The sequence below is a fragment of the Macrotis lagotis genome, chromosome X (genome assembly GCF_037893015.1).
Source record: "Macrotis lagotis isolate mMagLag1 chromosome X, bilby.v1.9.chrom.fasta, whole genome shotgun sequence".
Classification (NCBI taxonomy): domain Eukaryota; kingdom Metazoa; phylum Chordata; class Mammalia; order Peramelemorphia; family Peramelidae; genus Macrotis; species Macrotis lagotis.
Window position 1 is genome coordinate 426,327,170 of NC_133666.1, and position 19,955 is coordinate 426,347,124.

Below are 19,955 nucleotides of genomic sequence, written 5' to 3' on the forward strand. Positions count from 1 at the left end.
ATTTTATTTTATTTTGGGGTTTTTTTTTGCTTCTGTGGGGTAATGGGGTTGGGGTGGCTTGCCCAGGGTCACACAGCTGGATGATGTCTGGGGCTGGATTTGGGCTCGGGTGCTCCTGACTCCAGGGCCAGTGCTCTATCCACTGCACCACCTAGCCACCCCAGCCACCTAGCCGCCCCGTTTTAACTTTAATTTTTTCTTTAATTTTACTTTATTACTCATGAGGGTCTATATTTGGGGGGAAAGGGGGTATTATGTTTACTCTTAAACAAGAATATTTTAGTAATGTATAAAAAACATCATTTGTACAAAAATTAAAATAAATTTTAAAAAAGAAAACCACAAATCAATCTTATCAATGCTATATTTTTGTTATTTATTTTTATTGTTATTTAGTTATTTATGTATTATTTATTTCTTTTACCAGTTACATTTTAATCTGACTTGGGCAGCACTAGGAAGTTTTGTAGGTCATTTGCTAGCCAACTCAGCACCTCTACTGAAGAGAATACCACTATACTGCCAGTTACCCAGACTTAACATTCAAGTTATCAATCTCAACACTTCAGTCTCATCCTCATCCCTTCTCTAATCCTTTGCCAAATTCTGTAGATTTTGCCTTCATAACTCTCTTGAATAGGCCAACCTCTTCTTTTTTTCTGATACTTCCATCACCCTGATGCACTTTCATCAGATACTCCAAATATTTCAATATTCTCTAGGTTAGTCTCCCTGTCACATCTCTCCTCACTTCATTCCATCTTCCACTCACCTATCAGTGATCAAAGTAAAGTACATATGACACTGTAGCCCACTACCCAGTAAACTCTAGTGGTTCCTTATCATCTCAAGGGTGAAATATAAAATTATTATTCAAAGCCCTTTATAACCTGGTTCTCCTCTACCTTTCTTTCTTCCCCTTTTCTTGTATCTTACACTCTCCCCATCAATTCACCCAAGTATTTGTGATTCAGTAACACGCTCCTTTGGTGTTCCTGAAACAATCACTATTCCACACATTTTCATTAGTTCAACATGTTCTTCATCTTTCCCTACTGACTTCGTCTCATCTAAAAATTCTCCCCTCTACAGGAAGCTTTTCCCAACCCCTCCCCCAAATTCTAGTGCCTTCTCTATACTTCCAATTCTATATAGAATATTTATACATAGATGTTTGCATGTTATCTCTCCTATCAACTGCAACTCTTCTTTCTTTGTATCCCCAGCACTTAGTACAGTATCTGGCATACATCAGATTTTTAATGTTTCTTGGCTGACTGAAATCCTATAAGCAGATTAGATAGCAAAACCATATGGTCTTTAGGCTGCAGATGTAAGTTAAATGGCTCTACACAAAGTTTGAAGGGTATGAAAAGAGGGAAAATAATAAATACTCACAAGATCTTAAGATAGAGTAGCAGCAAAGTACCTATTGGTCTTCCACATTACCAGGATCCTAGTTGGAGACTTACCCAATTGACATGAGCAGTCTTGTCTACTCTAAGGGAGAAACTAAGGGGAAACTGCAGGGTGAGTGAAAGTGAGGCTGACTGAGGGTCTAAGAGGAATAGGATTTCTGACCTTCCCAGGGAAGAGAAAATAGGGAGAGGGGTAGAAGCTAAGTTAAAAGACAGGAGGAAAAAAGGGGAGGAGGTAGGAAGGTTGTGGAAGGAGGCCTTCTGTTATTGACTCTGCTGGGCCCTGAATGTTTTTAGCATGGCCATATCAGAGGGAAAAGTAAGTTGGCTGAGAAAAAGAAAAGGGGGCAATTCCTGAAAATAAAATTCTAAAGATACAATTTTAAACACTTCAAAAATGTGACTTTTCCAAGAAAACTGATATGACTACAGATCCAGTTCATCAAGGAAATTAGATTTTGCAAAGATACAAACAGCCAATAGAAACAAAAAGTACTATAAAATAGGGTCCGTAGTGCTAAAGCTCAGAGTGACCTGAATTTGGGGAGGAAAACTAAGGTCAGATGGAACAAATCTCATTGAACCATAGAAAGTAGAGCTATTTATTCATTATGAAGCTTTTGTTTCCTTTACCAAGGATAATGATATGGAAACAAAAGAACAAAATTGGTTAGCAGGGAATTGATACCTAAATAAGTAAAGAAATTGTATGAGAATACCTAAAGGCCTGACCCAGATCAATCAAATTCTTCCAGATTTTAAGAAATGAGCTGATTTATCAGTGAACCACACAGGGAGATATTTAAAAGGTCATGGAAAACAAGAAAGGCACCACAAAGAGACATTTTAGTTTAATTAACAATAGGTTAGGACAGACTAACCAGTAACTAAGTTGGTAGACCAGGGTAATGTAGTTATATTTTACAGAGATTTGAGAAAATACTTTTTAATAATGACTGATAGCATTTTTGTGATGCCTTAAGAATTTTAAAGTGTTTTGCAAATATTATTTACTTAAAAAAAATCCTGAGAAGTAGGTACTATGGTTATTCCTTTTACAGATGGGGGGGGGCGGGGGAAGCAGACAGATTAGTGACTACCCTAAGGTCAAATAGTTTAGTGTCCAAGGACTCTTTTGATCTCAGGTATTCTTGACTTCGGTCCCAGTATGCCACCTAGCTGCCAAAGAATATAAATATGAAAAAAACACCTAAAAAGATACATAAGAAAAAAATGGACTAGATCATTGTCTCTATAAAAAATAATATACTTTAAAAACTCTGTACAAGAAAAACAAAACACAATTAGATGGATTTGGAAGTACCTAAAGAATAGCTCAATATCAACTTTACTTATCTTTGTATAGCATTCACATTTTTGTCAATGAGATGGGAAATCATTTAATTTGCATGTGTGCCTATAAGGATTTTGACATGACTCAAATTTGAGAGTTATAGCTAACATCATGGATAATGGGGAACAAAATCCTACAGAATCATGATAGGTTAGAATCAATAGCTAAATTAAACAAGATGGAATTCCAATAAGGAAAAATGTAAACTCTAACCATTTGGAAGTATAAGAAATTGATTTCACATTTCATTTATAAGAAGGGGGGGCAGCTAGGTGGCTCAGTGGATAGAGCACTGGCCCTAGAGTCAGGAGTATCTGAGTTGAAATCCAGCCTCAGACATATAATAATTACCTAGCTGTTCAGCCTTGGGCAAGCCACTTATTTCAAAAACCTAAAAAAAAAAAAAGATGGGGATCAGCTAGGTGGAAAAGTGTATAGTACACCCATCCTGGAATCAAGAGGACATGAGTTTAAATCCAACCTCAGACACTTAATTACCTAGTTGTGTGATCTTGGGCAAATTACTTAACCCCATTGCCTTGTAAAAACTTTAAAAAAAAGGGAAAGACAGCTAGGTGATGCAGTGAATAGAGCACTGATCCAGGGGTTAGGAGAACCCGAATTCAAATCCAGCCTCAGACACTTAATACTTATCTAGCTGTGTGACCTTGGGCAAGTTACTTAACCCCAATGCCTTGCAAAAGAAAAAGAGGGAGAAATTGGTAGCCAGAAGTTTATTTTAAAATTAAAACCTTGGGGTTTTAGTGCACTGCAATATCACTATGAATGCACGGTGAGCCATCAATCAAAAATACTAATGATCATTTTCAGCAATTCTTTTATCGAAGCATGAAGAATAGTACTACAAAAGAAATCATTCTACATATCACTCTACAAAAAAAGGTCACTTAAAAGTCTAGAGAACTATTACTTTTTTTTCAGAATGAATGCTTCTTGGCTGACCCAAGTGGCACCAAAACTAATGGACAAACTTTACATTCAAGTGCTAACAATATGATAAATAAGACATTTGAACTGGATTGCACACTAAACATAAAACTTGCTCACTCTTGTACCAAAGCATTTAGCTTTAAGCTATTGAGTTCAACAAAATGATTCCCTAGATTTCAGTAAGCCATTTGTCAAAACTAGATTGTTTTTACTGAATTGTTTTGAATAATTATTGCCAAGCAGCCTGGCACAGTGGAAAGGTCACTGGTTCTGAAGTCAATGGATCTAGATTCAAATTTGATGTGACCTTGAATAAAATACTTCATCTCTCTGGGTCAAGTCAATAAATATTAAAGACATGTTATATGTCAAGTACTATGGCACTGGGGTGGGGGAAGAAGGGACACAAGAAAGGTAAGAAGAGTCCTTACCTCCAAGAAGCTTACACTCTGATGGGAGAAATACCACATCCAGACACTGTGTACAAACATGAATAATACAGGATAAAAATGGAGATTATCTCAGAAGGTGAATAGCATTAAGGAAGACCAAGAAAGGATTCTTGCAAAAGGCAGAATTTTAGCTGATGGTAAGAAAACCAGAAGTCAAAGATGAGGAACAAAATTCCAGGAAGGAGGACATTCAGTGAAAATGAAGCATCTTCATCAGTAAAATAGGGGATTGTGTAAGTCACTGAAGGACAGCTTGGTGTAGTTAGAGCACCGGCCCTGGAGTCGGGAGAATCCAAGTTCAAATATGACCTCACTTACTAGATTGTGAGATGCTGGACAAGTCATTTAATCCTATTCACTTCAGTTTCCTCAATAAAATACGCTGAAAATGAAAAATACAAACCATTCCACTCTCTTTACAAAGAAAACCCCAAATGGGGTCATATAGAATTGAACACAACTGAACAAGGCAAGTCTCTGTGATTCCTTTCAATTCTAAATGCAAACACCCAATCATAGCAGATTTCCCATTGCTTCATTTCAGATGTATTTGCCTTTTTTGAACCTCAGTAATTAAATCTTTACTGTGAATATAGGAATTAATCCACATTACTTTTTCTTTCAAGTTACATTTTAAATTCTATAAGGAGGGCTTTTGCATACTTTATACATAATCTAAATTCTCCTATAGGTAAGACACATTTCTCAAGACCTTGAGGTGGAAAGAGGAAGGGATGAGGAAACCAGCATGTATTACTCTTAACTCTTAAGAGCCAGGTATTACATTCTTCTCATTTCATTCTCACAACCCTGGAAATATTTGGCATCAATATGCCCATTTTACAGATGAGGAAACTGAGGCAGACAGAAATTCAAGTAATCTGTGCAGGATCATACAGCTAAAAAGTGCTCAAGGGAAGATTTTGAATTCAGATTTAACTTTTCCAACTGGAGACCAAAGCTCTAGCCATAGTACTACTTAGCTGCCTTAGATACAGTGGGTTTAAAATTTAAGAGACTGTTAAGGATGAGTTGGAAGGATGCAGAGTTCATTATCTGTAATAAATTAAGATACCTGCCACCTGACTGCAGTTAAGTGGAGTCATCATAGAAGAACCTTGGTTCTTCGATGCCATTCACCATCAAGTATGTGGAAGCAAAAGGCCAGGAAAAAACATTAGTACCACGATCCTATTGTGTTTCTGATTCTGTACCTGACCCCACTTATGTGTGTGTTCCCGGGATGTTGTTTTGTGCGTCCCTGGCCCATCATGCATAAATGAAAAAATGAACTGGCTTAAGCACTTTCATATGTTCAAAACACAAAGCTCTAAGCATACAAATGGAAAGCATAATCTTTATTTTGAAAGGTGGTTTCAGCTTATGTTAGCTTAATTTGATCATTAGAGTTGAGGGAAAAATGAATTTGTGACATATTTTCCACTGACAAAAATCTTCATTTCTGATGTTTTGACAATTTAACAATGTTAAGGTCTTTGGTAATGAGGTCTTCTTTTGCTAAGTCTTCAACAGCTGGGTCACATCTTGAGACTTTCTTGGAATGCTGGACCATTTGGAAACAAGAGTAATTATGGTTAAGGGGTGATAGGGTAGGAGGACTGCCATATCCAGGGTTCTTGGGCCAACCTGTGACACAGGATCTTTTCCTAGTATGACTTCCTTAGATATAGCTATCAATCTACTGTTCTGCTAAACTGAACCTAGGATATACCAAAGAAAAGATTCTAAGCACTAACACCTCTCAGAGATTCAGTTGAGAGTTTGTCCTGTAAACGTTCGGGTTAAGTTCAATACTTTATTTCTAGGGAGTTTCCCTGTAATGAGTTCTAAGATATATTACAAAAGGTTTATTACAAAAATCACATACCCCAAGGTCAAGTGATAAAAAGAACAGTTCCACATTTACTTTCAACAGACTACATTTGTAGTAGCAAAGAACTAGAAACAGTAGATGTTCATGAACTAGAGAATGGTGGTGCATGAATACAGTTGAAAATTACTGTGTGAGTAACAAGTCATAACTATGAAGAAAACAGAAGCATAAGACTTCTATGAATTGATGCAAAATAAAACATAATTCACATAACCAGAAAATATTATATACAATAACAATAAAATCAATAGCAGAACAAAAAGACAAAACCAAAATTACATGTTTACAAAATAATGAAAGTTATGAAAAGGCAAATCCCACAGAGTATCGTGGGTATGAAACACTTGCATATCATTTCAAACTTCATTGACTATGTTGACAAATTCTCTTTTCCTTTATCTGTTAGACAAGGGGAGATCTATTTAAAAAATACAGGTGATACAAAAGCCAAAGATGAAAAAAAATTTAATGCTATCTAGCTCACATTAATGAAGCAAAATATGCATTGGAAAGCTTTCTCCATATGGTGATGATCAACACAACCTCTCATCAAGTTTATTAATATTTTTTTCTGTGGATGTTCTTTAGAGGTAGGACATATTTAGCCTTCAGAATTCAACAAGCTAAAAATGAAATTTTCCTGAGAAAACAATAGGCTTTCCTTTTTTTTAAAGAAAAAAAGAAATCTATCTTGTTTGCATTCAAAAAGTTTAAAAATGTAGTTGGAAATGGAAAAATTTTCTAGGAAAAAATGATTATACAAGTTTATCATTATTTTCTGTGGCAAATGCCTACAAGAAATACAAAGACTCTAATCATAAATAAAACTACAAGAATGTCCATACAATCAGAAAAAAAACTGAGGCATGTTATATCTTTGGTTTGCCTTCACTGGGAAAGCTATTGCATCATCATTTATACTGTTGAATTCAATCTGAGAGGAGCATAGAAACTTCATATGTTTTGATAGTTATGGTAATAGATTGTAGAAGTGGCATCTGACATGACAGAGGAGACAGATGAAGGATTGTGGTCTCCATCATGGCCTGTTGAGACAAGCCCCAACTCTGCTTTACATAAGTGGTGAAGGTACTGTTCAAATTCTGTGTGGCTTCCAGCCTCTTGGATCTCAGCACATTGGCCAACACTTTGGTCTTCTCTGCAGGACAGAGCCTCCGGAGGAGGAGAAGGCTGATTAGATCCTGGCTGATGCTGCATCTGGAAACTACGAACACTGCTCCCAGTCTGGGGGGAGCCCATGGGACCATAGTACATATGCAGAGGGTTGGAGGCACCCATCAGACCCTGCAGAGAGTGGGCCAGGGGTTCCTGCATGTGTCTGTGGTGCACAGGACCCGGGTGAGAGTCGGGATGTACAGAGTACTCAGAGGCAACAGGATAGCTGTAGGGTCCCGGCTGGCAGTCCCCTTGGAGAGAGGAGAAGAAAGAGGCATCTGGCTCCATGCCATCCATGGGAGAAGCCTCAGGGGTGGGCAAGTTGTAGCTGTCAAATTGAGGGACTGGACCCAGGTTCTGGCACTCTCGGTAATGTCCCATCTGAGGAGGTAGCACTGCCTGACCCTGGTGGTAGGCCTGCTCGTGGAAAGGCAGTCCCAGGCTGTCCATGCACACTCTGCCCTCTGGACCCAGCCCAGAGCCCGGCTGCTCAGGGAGGCTGTGGAGGAAGCCACTCTCTACGCGTTTCAGTCTCTTCACCTGCTTCCTCCTCCGTGGCCGGTATTTGTAATTGGGGTGATCCTGCATGTGCTGCACCCGAAGTCTCTCGGCCTCCTCCACAAAGGGCCTCTTCTCTGCCAGAGATAGCACCTTCCAGGACTTCCCTGAAAACATAATGAACAAAGTTAATCTTAAAAGACTCACAAATCTCAGAATGAAGGTAGCAAATAAACAGCAGCAAGAGACATTGGTTCTAACATCACTGGGTCTGGGTTAAATCATGGCATGGTCATTTATCAGTTTTGCCTTGGATGATGCAGTTTCCTCCTCTGAAAAAGGAGATCTGGGGACTGGATGTCCTCTAAATATTCTACAGACTTCAGAGAATTAGCAGAGTCACAATAATAATTTCCCTTTCTATATAGCATATCTTTACAAAGGACTCCAGTGAGGGAGCTTCATTTTGCTTTGGGATGGCTCTTATGTTTAGAAATTCTTCATAAATCAGACTTACAGCAACTTCTCCACAAACTATTTTTTGGTGGAGTTGAACTTCTACTTTGGCATCCTTAAGGACAACCAAGTCCTAGGTCTCTTCCACAATGCTGACTTTTATTTAGATGTCCTTCAACATCAAAGGTGGTCCTACCTCTGAAAGCTACAAGTCAATAACACATACACACATACACACACACACACACACACACACAGCTCTTTCTAAATTGAGTTCAAAAAATTATGGCCCCAAGGGATTTTCTAGCAGATTTTATCCATAGTCATATTTCTTCTTCTTCCCTTTACTTTAGAAAGGACTCCACCTCAATGTGAAGCAACCCAATACATAGCAGGATCCCAAAGTCAGTTTCTAAAATGTGGATCTTGCTTTCAATTTAATAAATATTCAATTATTTGTTAAGTTCTTACCATGCTAAACCCTAGAGGGTTCCATATAAATGACACTGTCTGTACCATTATTTAAGTCTATACAATATTGTCTGTAATATGTAATATATATATATATATATATATATATATATATATATATATACATATATATATATATAAACACATACAAGACAAGTGGAAGATAGCCTTAAGACAATGGTACTAGTCACTGAAGGAACAGAAAAAAAGGACTCCTCTAGAGGAGGGGGTCACTTGACCTGAAACTTAAAATCAAGAAAGCTATAGGGTCATTTTATTAGAAGGGAGAGCATTCCAGGTTTGGCAAAGAGACAGACCTAGAAGTGGGAGAAAGACCAAATAAGCTAGTTGATATGACCAAGTCATAGAATGTAAAAAGGGAAGTAATATGTTTAAATACAGGAAAGAGACAGAGTTATAAAAGGAAACTTTAAATGTCAATCAAAGGAATTCATATTTGAAATCCCAGAGGTTTACTAAGTAAAGGGCTGATATAAGCTGCCCTGCTAATTAGGAAACTTATTTTGGTAGCTGTGTAGAAGATGGATTGGGAGTGGGAGGTGATCTGAGGAAGAGACCAATTACTTCACCCATCAGCAACAGATGAGTGATAAGGTACTACACTACTCTAGGTTGTGTGTGTAAGGGCCATGTGGAGAGTGGTTGTAAAGAAGAGACTTAGTGACTGATTAGATTAGTTGGGGGTGGAGGGCAGTGAATGAAAAGAGGCATGGAAAGTATGAAACCACAAAGAAAACCTGGATACCTAGAAGGATGGTGGTGAGGAGAAAGATAACCTCTCGAGATGCCTAGGATTTCTTCGGATAGAAATATTCAATAGTTGATGAGGTGAGACTAATGTTCAGGAAACTAAGGCTGGACATAGAGGTTTAGAAGCTAATGAACTCACCACATGAGCCAATAGAGGGAGAAAAGACAATCAACTGGGCTTAGGACAGCCTTGGGGGTTTGGCAAACCATATACAGTTTTGTTGTTGCAGTTCCGTCTTGGACAATTCTCTGTGACCCCATTTGGAATTGTGTCAAGGATGATAAGGTTGACCAGGATACTACTATAGTGGTTTGTTGTTTCCTTCTCCAGATCTGAGGTGATGTTAAGGGACTTGTTCAGGGTCACACAGCTAATTATATAATAAATAATAAAAAGTAGATTCTGAGAAGCCTCAAGAGAAGACTTTATATGAACTAATCAGCAGAATGAAGTGAGCAAAACATGGAGATTCAGATTATAGTAATATAAAGGAAAAGAATTCTGAAACCTTTAAAACTCTAATATTAAAATGAGACATCATGGCTTCAAAACACTAATAATGAATCATGTTTCTGACTTCCTGCAAGAGAGGTGAAGGACTAAAATTACGAAATCAATGAGCACTTATTAATAACCCATTGTGTCAAGCACTGAACAATAAATACAAAGAAATTAAATACTAGGTAGCTTAAGAAGGCAGGCAGTAGAGATGAAGAAAGGCAGCATTGCTGATGTTGTTTGTCCTTCATTCCCAAAAAAGACCATGATATCAGGAAGGTGATGACATGACAAGCACTTGAATGGATTTGAGTGAGGGTAGTTGTCCTAAGTCACCAGCCTCACTTTCTTCTCCACATCCATCTGGGTCCTGTGGACATATAGGGATCAAGGAAAAGGGAAATGGCCTCAGATATGAGCCCATCAGGGTTAAGTGACTTGCCCAAGGTCACACAGCTAGTGAGTGTCAAGTGTCTGAGGATGAATTTGAACTCAGGTCCTCCAGGCTTCAGAGCTGGTGCTCTCCCCACACTACACCAGCATTGCTAAGTGGTTGTGAATGTGTTATAACCAGAAAGGGTCTCTAGGAAGCAACTATGAGAAAGCAGTACACTTTAGGCATGATATGACCAGTACAGAAACATGGGAGATAGAAGATGGAGCATGTTTGAGAAACAAGGCAAGGCCAAAACAAAGAGAAAATATGTTCAAGCTGGAGAAGGTCACAAAGGACTTCAGGAAGCTGAGTGGCACAGTGTTGTAATGCTGGACCAGTCATGAAAATCTGAGTTTTCAAATCCTACCTTGACCAATTACTACTGCCTGTAAGGTCATGGGAAACTAATTAAAGTTGCTTTCTGCCTCAGTTTCTTTACCTGTGCAATGAGGCTAAATAGCACCTATCTCCCATGGATGTCTTGAGGATCAAGTGAGATAACATTTTGTAAGGAGTTTGCAAACCTCATTTATTATATAAGTTGTATATGTATTTATTATTTGTAAATGTAACAAGCCAATTCACCTTCGTGAGCATCATTTCACTCATTTGAATTGTCTGTTGATAAGCAATAATAGAGCATGATATGCCAGGAAGGGAGAGCTAAGTTTGGGCATTATAAAAACAAGAAAAAAAAATCAAAAGACAGTTCTGGCCCTTAAATAATTTACATTCTAATGGTTGAAGACAATATATAAAAAGGAAGTTGGTAAGGGGTGGAGCAGGGTATCTGGCTAGGGTCCATGAAGATTCCCAGAGAAATAGAGAATTCCCAGGCTGAACTGAAGTGATATTTCAGGAAGGGCAAGAGAAGACTAGAGCAGATTGCCTTTTGTTTTTCTTTGAATCCCCAGTTCTTATTATATCCATTAGCACTTATGCTAGCTGCTGACAAGTTTTTTGATGTATTAAATACTACCAATCTGAAGGGTTTTTTTTCCTCTCATAATTTTACAGCACTGAACAATAAGGTTCTAATCATCATCATCCCTTGAACTCAGTTCATTGGAACAAAAACCTTCTATACTAACTGATTTCCTTTTTCCTCAAATTTGTTCCCAAGTCAACCCTAACTAATGTTTTGTCCTTCATTTTCGAAGATTATCACACATCAGGAGGTGATGTTCCATTTTCTCCTCCAGAGTCATCTGGGTCCAGTGGCCAGATATGAATTGGGATGACTAGAGATGGCCCTGCCCAAGGTCATACAATGAATAAGAATAAAGCATCTGGAGCTGAATTTGAATTCCTGTTCTCCTATCTCCAAGGTCAGTGTTCTATTCACTGCCCTAACTATGCCAATCTATCCTATTTTCAGCCAAAGTGATTTTCCTAAAGCATATTATCTGAGTCTCTCCCCCGGCAAGAATTCTCACATTTTCCCATTTTAGGCACAAAACACCTGAGTTAGGATAGGATGTCCCTATGGTCTAGAACAAATTCATAACTTATCATTCCACAATTCTAATTTCAAATCTCCCTCCAATCCCCTCTGTAAATGTTAAGAACTCATTTTTAATAATAGTTCACACTTTAGTAGACGTTAGCTACAGTCTGAATCCATGTGTCTATTAAGGATATATAGTATGGATACCCTAGAGAAGAAAACTCACCATTAGGAAAGATGGCTAAGGAACCAAAGGCAAACTGTGCCTACTTTACAATTTTGTCCGTAATTTGGCCATAGTCTTCTTCTATTGGAGATATAACAGAACTCTTTCTCTAGTTTCTCCATCTTCCTCACGACTCCGAAAGCATATTTGCTCAATTTGTCACATGATTTCAAAATTATCAAATATCACCTTACATAAAGATATGTAATTACAGCTAAAGTACAATACCTCTTTTAACGAAGTAGGGAAAAGAAACATAAAAAGGTTAAGTGAATTTTGTAGGGGAACACAGCTAGCCTCAGAGATAATACTTGAGTCCGGCTCTTCTGAGCTGGACTCTCCCCATTGCAGAGCCAATCTCACCCACTAAGTCTCAAATCAAAGGGCTGTTCTTTCTATGCACCTTGCAGAAAACACCACACTTTCTTAGAGAACTATTGGCAAATTTTTAACCTCTTAAACCCCCTTTCCTTTTATTATTTTAATACCTAAAGTCTCAGTATTTGAATTCTTCACAACGCATATTTAGATGACTTGTAGAACAGAGGCTTTCCAGATCTACTCTTTTCACAGAAGAAATGAAGAAGACCCTTTCTACAAAGTCCTGGGAAGAGAAGTGATTTTTTTTACCCTATGTTACCACTAGTAGTAACTCTTAAGATTCAAACCCAAGACCTTCAAATTACAAGGCTAATTATCTTTACAATACAATTTGCACCAAACAGTCAAGAAATAGCTCGAATTTCTTTCCCCTAAACTCCAAGTAAGTCAAAGAATCTTAGAATCTCAGAGATGGAAAAGACCTCAAAGTTCATGTAGATCAAGTCAGACAAAAGCAGGACCTCTCTAGGGGAGGCTAGGTGCCTCAGTGGGTAGAGCACCAACCCTGGAGTCAGGAGTACCTGAGTTCAAATCCGACCTCAAACTCTCAATAATTACCTAGATGTGTGGCCTTGGGCAAGCCATTTAACCCCATTGCCTTGCAAAAACCTAAAAAAAAAAATAAAAAAAAAAGCAGGACCTCTCAGCAATCTTTGACATGGGATCAAACTGGCCTCTCAGCATGGAGACTTTCACAAAATGACACCCCATTATCCCTTTAGGTCAACTCTAGTTGTTGACAAAGTTTTCCCTTCTAGCAAGGATCTGGAGATCTTTCAGAATTGTCTTGCTCACACGAGGGCTTGTGTGCTTTGTCTGGCCTTGAGGCTCAAGGATAGTCATGTCTAATGCTATTTAATATCTAATATCAAAATACTATAAACAAATTAAATGCCTGTCATTGGAGAGTAGAATGCATTAGAGCAACAGAGAATATAAATAGCATACAGAAATATAGATAAAGCCCAATGAATTTACGAAAAATGGAGCAGACCATGAAATGGTAACCATTGGTAGCCATACACATCTCCCTACATTGATGAGTCATCTTATTTTCTTCCCAACATTCCATGACTTTGCACTGCCTATCCCTGTGCCTAGTATGGTCTCCCCTCCCCTTCCTTATCAATACTTCAGTTTCCCTAGCATCATCTACAGGAGTCCTTTTCTGTTTTGTTCTACTTCCTAGGGCAGAGATCACCTTTGTCTCTCTTGTATACAGTATATACATTGTCAGTACCTGACTATTTACATATTTTTCTCTCCTTTACAATAGGAGTTACTGAGAGCTAAAAATTGTCTCCCCATCCTGGGGGCTTAGCACATTTATATGGCCTGACTAATTTGTCATTGTTCACACAGCTGGTTGGTTTTTGGAGGAAGGACTTAAAATTCTGATTTTTCTGATTCTAAAGTCAAATAGCTGCTATATAGAGGTTTCGGATTCATTACCCAAGGGCAAATGAATGCCAGATTAAAATGTAATAAATATTTAACCAAAGAAATAAAAATACAATACAACATAAATAATGTTAATTCGTGGTCTTCTAAGTCAAGTGGAGCCAGCAGGGATTTGTTTCTGTTTGAGTTTATCACCCTAGCATTTTAACCAAGCTTCCTTATCAACATTTATAGTTTATCTTTCACAGTATTTTTTAAAATAAACATTTCTGAAAATTTACTTGAAAACATTAAGTCAGTTACAGGAATATGGCAATAAAAATTTCAGACTGGTTTAAAAAAAAACTAATGCATGGCCATTGAATTCATAAAATTTCAAATGGGGGTGGGGGGAGACCTTAAAGATCATTTTATCTAAGTCACTTCTCTTTGATCATTGAAAAAATTGAGATGGAACTGACTTTCCTAAGGTGGACCACCTAAGTAAATGGTAATGATTGAACTAAAAACTAAATATTCCTGGATCCTAGCCCAGTGCTTTTCCAACACCAAAAGTATTGCTTTCACAACATACTGGTCTGTCTGCCTCCTTTCAAAATAAATGAGAAGAAAGAAATAAAAGTTTTAAAGCTATTTATTAACCCCCCCCCCCCAAGAAAAAGACTAGAAATTGGTACATACCTATCCTGCTCTATAGGAATTATCCCTAAGTCTCTAGCAAAAACAAATCAACAAAGGTCGGAAAATTCATTGTTCCTTTCGTCAACTGACCAATGCTTTTTAAGTCTCCAATGGAGCATACTCATAAGTAAATTTGGGGATTGGATTTAACTCCCTTACACCTATGTTACAGGTGGACTTGACTTTTCAAGCAGTTTTCATCCAAATGCCAGCGCCGATGGACAACACAGCAAAATAATCACCCAGATCCCCCCAACACCCCTCACCTGGAGATAGGGACTGAACCAGAAAATATATTAGTCTAGGGAACTTTAGCCTGAAGACACTGCCTCCCCCCCCAGTGTGGGCAAGCACCTTTGCTGCAAATGTATCTCTTAGAGGAGTTGACTTCTAGGTTAAGTGACTTGACCTGGGTCACAGAACCAATGGAAAATGAACCCAGAACTTCCTGGTTCTGAGACCATCTCTCAGGTACACTGCGTCCCGCGGCTATCGAACCTAGTTATCCCCAAAGACCACTTTGCATCAAGGAAACTAAAGTTATAAAAGGCTGAATTGATATAAATGCGTATTCGGGCTAGCTGAGGTCCAATCAGGATAAATCGTTCTTAGCTCTCCCTTTCCCCGTGGGGTGAGGGCTGTGCCGCTGGATACTGTCAGTCCCAGTGATGGGCACACTTGTGGGCAAACCACTGAACAGCCCTCTCAGAACAGCGGCCACCTTTCTGATGCTTTGTGGAGCCGCTGTCCCTTCCCCCGGCCCCGGTCCCCGCGGTTAAAGCGCCCCACTCACCCAGCATCTTGCTCAGCTCGGCGTTGTGCAGGTCTGGGTTCTGCTGTGCCAGCCGCTTGCGCTCGTCCTTGGCCCACACCATGAACGCGTTCATGGGCCGCCTGATGCGGGACTCCCCTTTGGCCCGGCTCGCAGCCCCGGTGGCCGCGGCAGTGGCGCTGCCCCCGCTCCCTGCACCCGAACCGCACTCGTTCTTGACCTTCATCTCCCCCAGGGGGCTCAGAGACTCTGCCCAAGGGCAGGCACCCATCCCGGCCATCATCACGGGCAGCGCGCACCTGGCCTGGCTCTGGTCGTCACTGGCGTACCCCGCATCCGGGCTGCTCATGGCTCTCCTGCCCAGACCTCGCGCCTCGCACCCCACCGCGCCCCCACGCCCTCAGCTGGAACCCGACGATTCCCCCAGGTGGGTGCAAAGTAAGAGGAAAGCGCGGTGACCCAAGGGACACCTCTGTCCGGTTGTCACACCAACTAAATGCGCCCCAAACGGACCCTGTCCCAACTGGGCACAAGGTCTCCGAAGCCGCTCCCCTTTCTACACCCACGCGACCAATAGGGCTCTGGAGGCGGGGTGACCCCCAGGAGGTGCCAGATGCCCCTCCCAGACCAGTGAGGCCCCTCTCCGTTGCTGCTGCTCGGGTTTTACCTGAGCAGGTGAGAGGTGGAGGGAACCTGGAGTGTAAAGAACTAGACCTTTTTAAATCTGATTACTCCCCGGGCAGTGAGGACATGTGGGCTCCTCTGACGCATGCCGGGATGATCTCCATTGAGCTAAAATTGGGATGAGCAATCTGGGGAAGCAGGGATTTTTAAATACTTTTGGTAACTGCATTGTTTTGCTTTGTACCACTATACATTTTATTTTATGCGCGTAAAAACATTCTTCCGAAAAAGGGGATCCATAATTTTCACCAAACTGCCGAACAAAAATGGCCCCACGAGGAGACCCTCTCCTGGTAGGGACTCACCTAGGTTTTTGTAGATAAGACAACTTGTGTACTGAAACCAGTTAAGGAAGTACCATATTCGATACTTTCTCTAAAGGCTGGAACTACTAATTCGAAGAGATGGAGGGGCTAAGTGACCAGACTGCTAACTAGTCAGGAAGATGTGAGTTCAAATGCAGTCTCAGAGATTTAACCAGCTACCTGACTCTGAGCAAGTTAGTTAACTTTATCTGTAAAATAAAGGATCTGTAAAGTGGGGGTCATAATAATATCTATTTTCAAGGGGTTTTGTGTGATGTTTGTAAGAAGTTTTACATGCTTTCGAGTGGTACACAAATGCTAGTATTAAAACCAAATTAGGCATTTATTTCATCACTAAAAGAACATTCCACAAATAAAACTATTTTACCTAGCTAAGTAGTTGAGAGAGAACAAGAAAAGTTAGGAATTTTGAAAGACTTTTGAATTGAATGGAAAATTGACAATATGTAAAACTTACTAAGGATCTTAAAAACTGCAATTTATGCTGCACCCTTTTATTTTCTCATTTCCTCCGGCGTGTTGTTGGAGGCTGTTCGAGGATGGGGTGGTGCCCCACTACCTTCCTCCCTCTAGGAATTCAGAAAGAAAACTCAAAGGGTCCGGGATTTCCCAGTAACATGCGCATTATACTGTATTATTACAGACTTCCAGTTTAAAACTGGATTCTGACTTCTGCCTCCAAGCTATACACTGCTAAGTCTAGGTTGCTACAGCCCCTTATACTAAAGCTCAGCCCCTATCCCCGCGACTCCCCAGCCCACCCTGCTCCCGGTCTTATAATCTATTATTATTATTATTGTTGTTATTGTTATTAATATTATTATTACTGCTAGGAGTTCAGAAGAGTAATGAAAAAAAAAAACAAACTGAAGTCGAGGCTGGATTCGAATCCTAGTTCCGAAACTTGCTTGCCATACTGGTTCCACGTTTGGGCAAGTCAGGTAAACCTCTTTAGTTATTTGTTTCCTCATCTGCAAAATGCGGGTGTTGGACTACAGGATCTTTAAAGTTACATCTCCTAAATCCTAGGATTAAAAGCGCAAGGTTTTAAAAGTTTATCACTCCTCTGTTTATTTCCCCGAACTCTTTTCTTGATAGCCTTCGTAATATTAGCACATTTATTCAGAACAAGCGAAAAAGAAACACTGCGTTGTTGTTATCTTTCACTTTTGTGATAGTTACAGTCACTCAGTCTTTCTTATTTGTGACTCCTAATGTAACCCAGGGCTATCGGGCCAACTGGATGAAGGACTTATCTTACTTTGGGTTCTTCCCTTCACCAAACCCCGCCTCTTTTACATCTCCCTGGACTATGGTCTGAGAGAATAACAAAGGAATAAAGTCCCAAAGTCTGTCCAGAGCCAAACATAGTCAGAAAACAATTGGGTCCCACGACTTTGGAGGTCTAGTGCTTGTATGGAAATTTTATTTCATTATACTTCGTACAGGTCTCCCTTTTCTCCTCTTCTTTGTATTTTTTTAAGCCCTGGAAATCGTTGGAGAAAGGGGGGAGGGCGGCGGGGGCGGAGACAGGAGTAGGCTGAAGGGAGACTAAAAGCCAAAGACCTGCTTTAGTTCCCCACCCGCAATTACTCAGTCTCTAATTGTTTTATGCATCGAATCAGGTAGTGAGCTCTGCCCTTTACCTCAGATTCCGCCCCCCATCCCTTCAAAAGATTTTACAAATGTTTTGTAGTTCCCTTCCCCCCACTTCATCCCTGTTAATCTCGTTTTAGCTTTTCCCCCAATTTGCAGATTCACTATAATCAATGAAAAAGGTCAATCAGCAAGATAGAAAAAGGTCGAGGAGAAAAAGTTATTTCCTTAACATTTCAAGGAAAGCACTACCCGTAGATTATTCTTGAGTTGTTTCAAGGTTGTCGTTTCTCCTAAAATCCAGAATTTCCTTTCCTCCCAGTCAAGTCCTGGGAAGAAAATAATTATTCTTAGTGAATGTATGCTTTTAAAGCTTCATACTCATTCTCAGAATTTCCTGGATTTTAGTAGCTGAACTTCTATTCCTTGTCGATCCTTCCTTTCATCCTATGTCATTCATTCTCTGTTCATTCCAAAAGCTCTGTCAGATTCAGTTTATTTTATTGAGCAATTTTAGGAAAGCTGTGATAGGAGATCTGAGAGACTGGGAAATGGTGACAGAGACAGGAAGAAAGTCTGAGCAGGAAAAGAGTGTTGGCAACAGTGGCATTTCTATCATGACTCTTCCAATTTAACTGGCCCTCAATAAAAGTACATTTTAAAGGAAGGAGGGTACAACATGAAACATTTCTGCTGTCCTTGGCACAAAAAGAAGGTAACCTGCTGTTATAAATCCAGAAAGGCTGAGTTGCCCAAATGTTTCATATTGTAAAGAGGTTGGAGGCAGTCATAATAGAAATATTATGCTAATTTTGATGAAATTGACAGAAAGAGTTTTGTGTTAAGTTGCTACAATTGTTCTGTCATGTTCAATGAAACATGAAAGGCAGACCATTGCACAGGTAGATGAATGCTGCCTTTTTGGTAATTGAATAAAATTAAATCTAAGTTCACCTTCTGGAGGCTGTTGTTTTATATCTTGAGATGAACCTTGAAGAATGGCAAGGATTTCAAGAGGTGGTGATTACTGTGCTCTCTTGCCAGGCAGAAAACCAGAAAGAACAAAAATGAGATTGTATGGAAGAACAGGACTGGTCTGAGAAGGAATGTATGCATACAAGCCTGACAATATTTCCCTGTTCTCTGACCATTCTTATATCTCTTTTCCTCCTCCTCCTCCTCTTTTTTTTAACTCTTCCCTTTTAACTTTTAACCCTTTTCCTCCTTCCCATTTCTCTCCCTTTTTTCTCCTCTCCCCTCCCCTCCAGGAACAATAACAACAGGTTATAAAGACAACTGGATATGAGTCTTTTGAATCAGATGAGACAACATGTAAAGCACTTGGTAACTTCAAATTACTAAATTTTCAGTTAATAGTGGTCAGCCCTATATTTTAAATATCTGAGTGCAAACCAAAATCTCTAGATTCATAAGAAGAGATTCCAGAGGTCATCTAGTGACTAGATTCTAGTCCAACCCTCTCATTCTACAAATGAGGAAATAGACTCAGTCTTAAATGATTTGCGCAAAGTCACACAGGTGGTTGGTGTACTGCCATAGGTGGGATTTGTTCTTTTCAATGTACACATTTCCTCACTTCACATAAGAGAGAAGGAACAAGACATCCTAGTCCCAAAGAAGGAATTCATCTTCATTTTCTGCAACAATTTTTCCTTGATTATTTTAAAAAAAGTGTTTTATAAAGAGAACTATGACAAGCACATGTTTCTGGAGCCCTCGGGAAACGACAAAATTACTAATGAACAACCAACTTTTTGTTTGGGGAGGGGGGGGTTAACTCCTTCATCTAGTATCCAAGTCAATTGAAGTAAAGAAAATCAGTTTAATGCCTAGAACTGATTTGCCTAGAAAATGAGGCCTGATTGGCCAGAGTTTTGGCTACCAGAGTGAAGAAGACTGTGGTTAGCACAAGAAAGGGTGGAAACCTTTGTAAACTGCACAGTAATATAAAGATGGGAAGTGTTAGGGCTGTTTTCCTGGATTTTTCAAAGTGCAACGGATATGAGGGAAGGGAATGAGTAATAAGGAACTCAGCGATAAACTA

General features: G+C 39.6%; 1 protein-coding gene across 1 annotated transcript; it reads right to left on the reverse strand.

Annotated features, from left to right (window-relative positions):
* Positions 1-5,184: 5,184 nt before the first annotated feature.
* LOC141499971 (transcription factor SOX-17-like) lies at positions 5,185-15,683 on the reverse strand. The gene is made up of 2 exons (XM_074202803.1): positions 15,306-15,683; positions 5,185-7,910 (listed from the first exon to the last, which is right to left on the reverse strand). The coding sequence occupies exons 1-2, from the start codon at positions 15,631-15,633 to the stop codon at positions 7,024-7,026; spliced, it is 1,215 nt and encodes a 404-aa protein (XP_074058904.1). The 5' UTR covers positions 15,634-15,683; the 3' UTR covers positions 5,185-7,023.
* Positions 15,684-19,955: the final 4,272 nt, after the last annotated feature.

What these genes read in the sequence shown, in the direction of transcription:
- LOC141499971 (XM_074202803.1), bottom strand. Translation starts at nt 15,633, where the DNA reads ATGAGCAGCCCGGATGCGGGGTACGCCAGTGACGACCAGAGCCAGGCC. An exon ending in CGAGCTGAGCAAGATGCTGG is followed by an intron (nt 7,911 to 15,305) that starts GTGAGTGGGGCG and finishes TTATGTTTTCAG; the next exon opens with GGAAGTCCTGGAAGGTGCTA.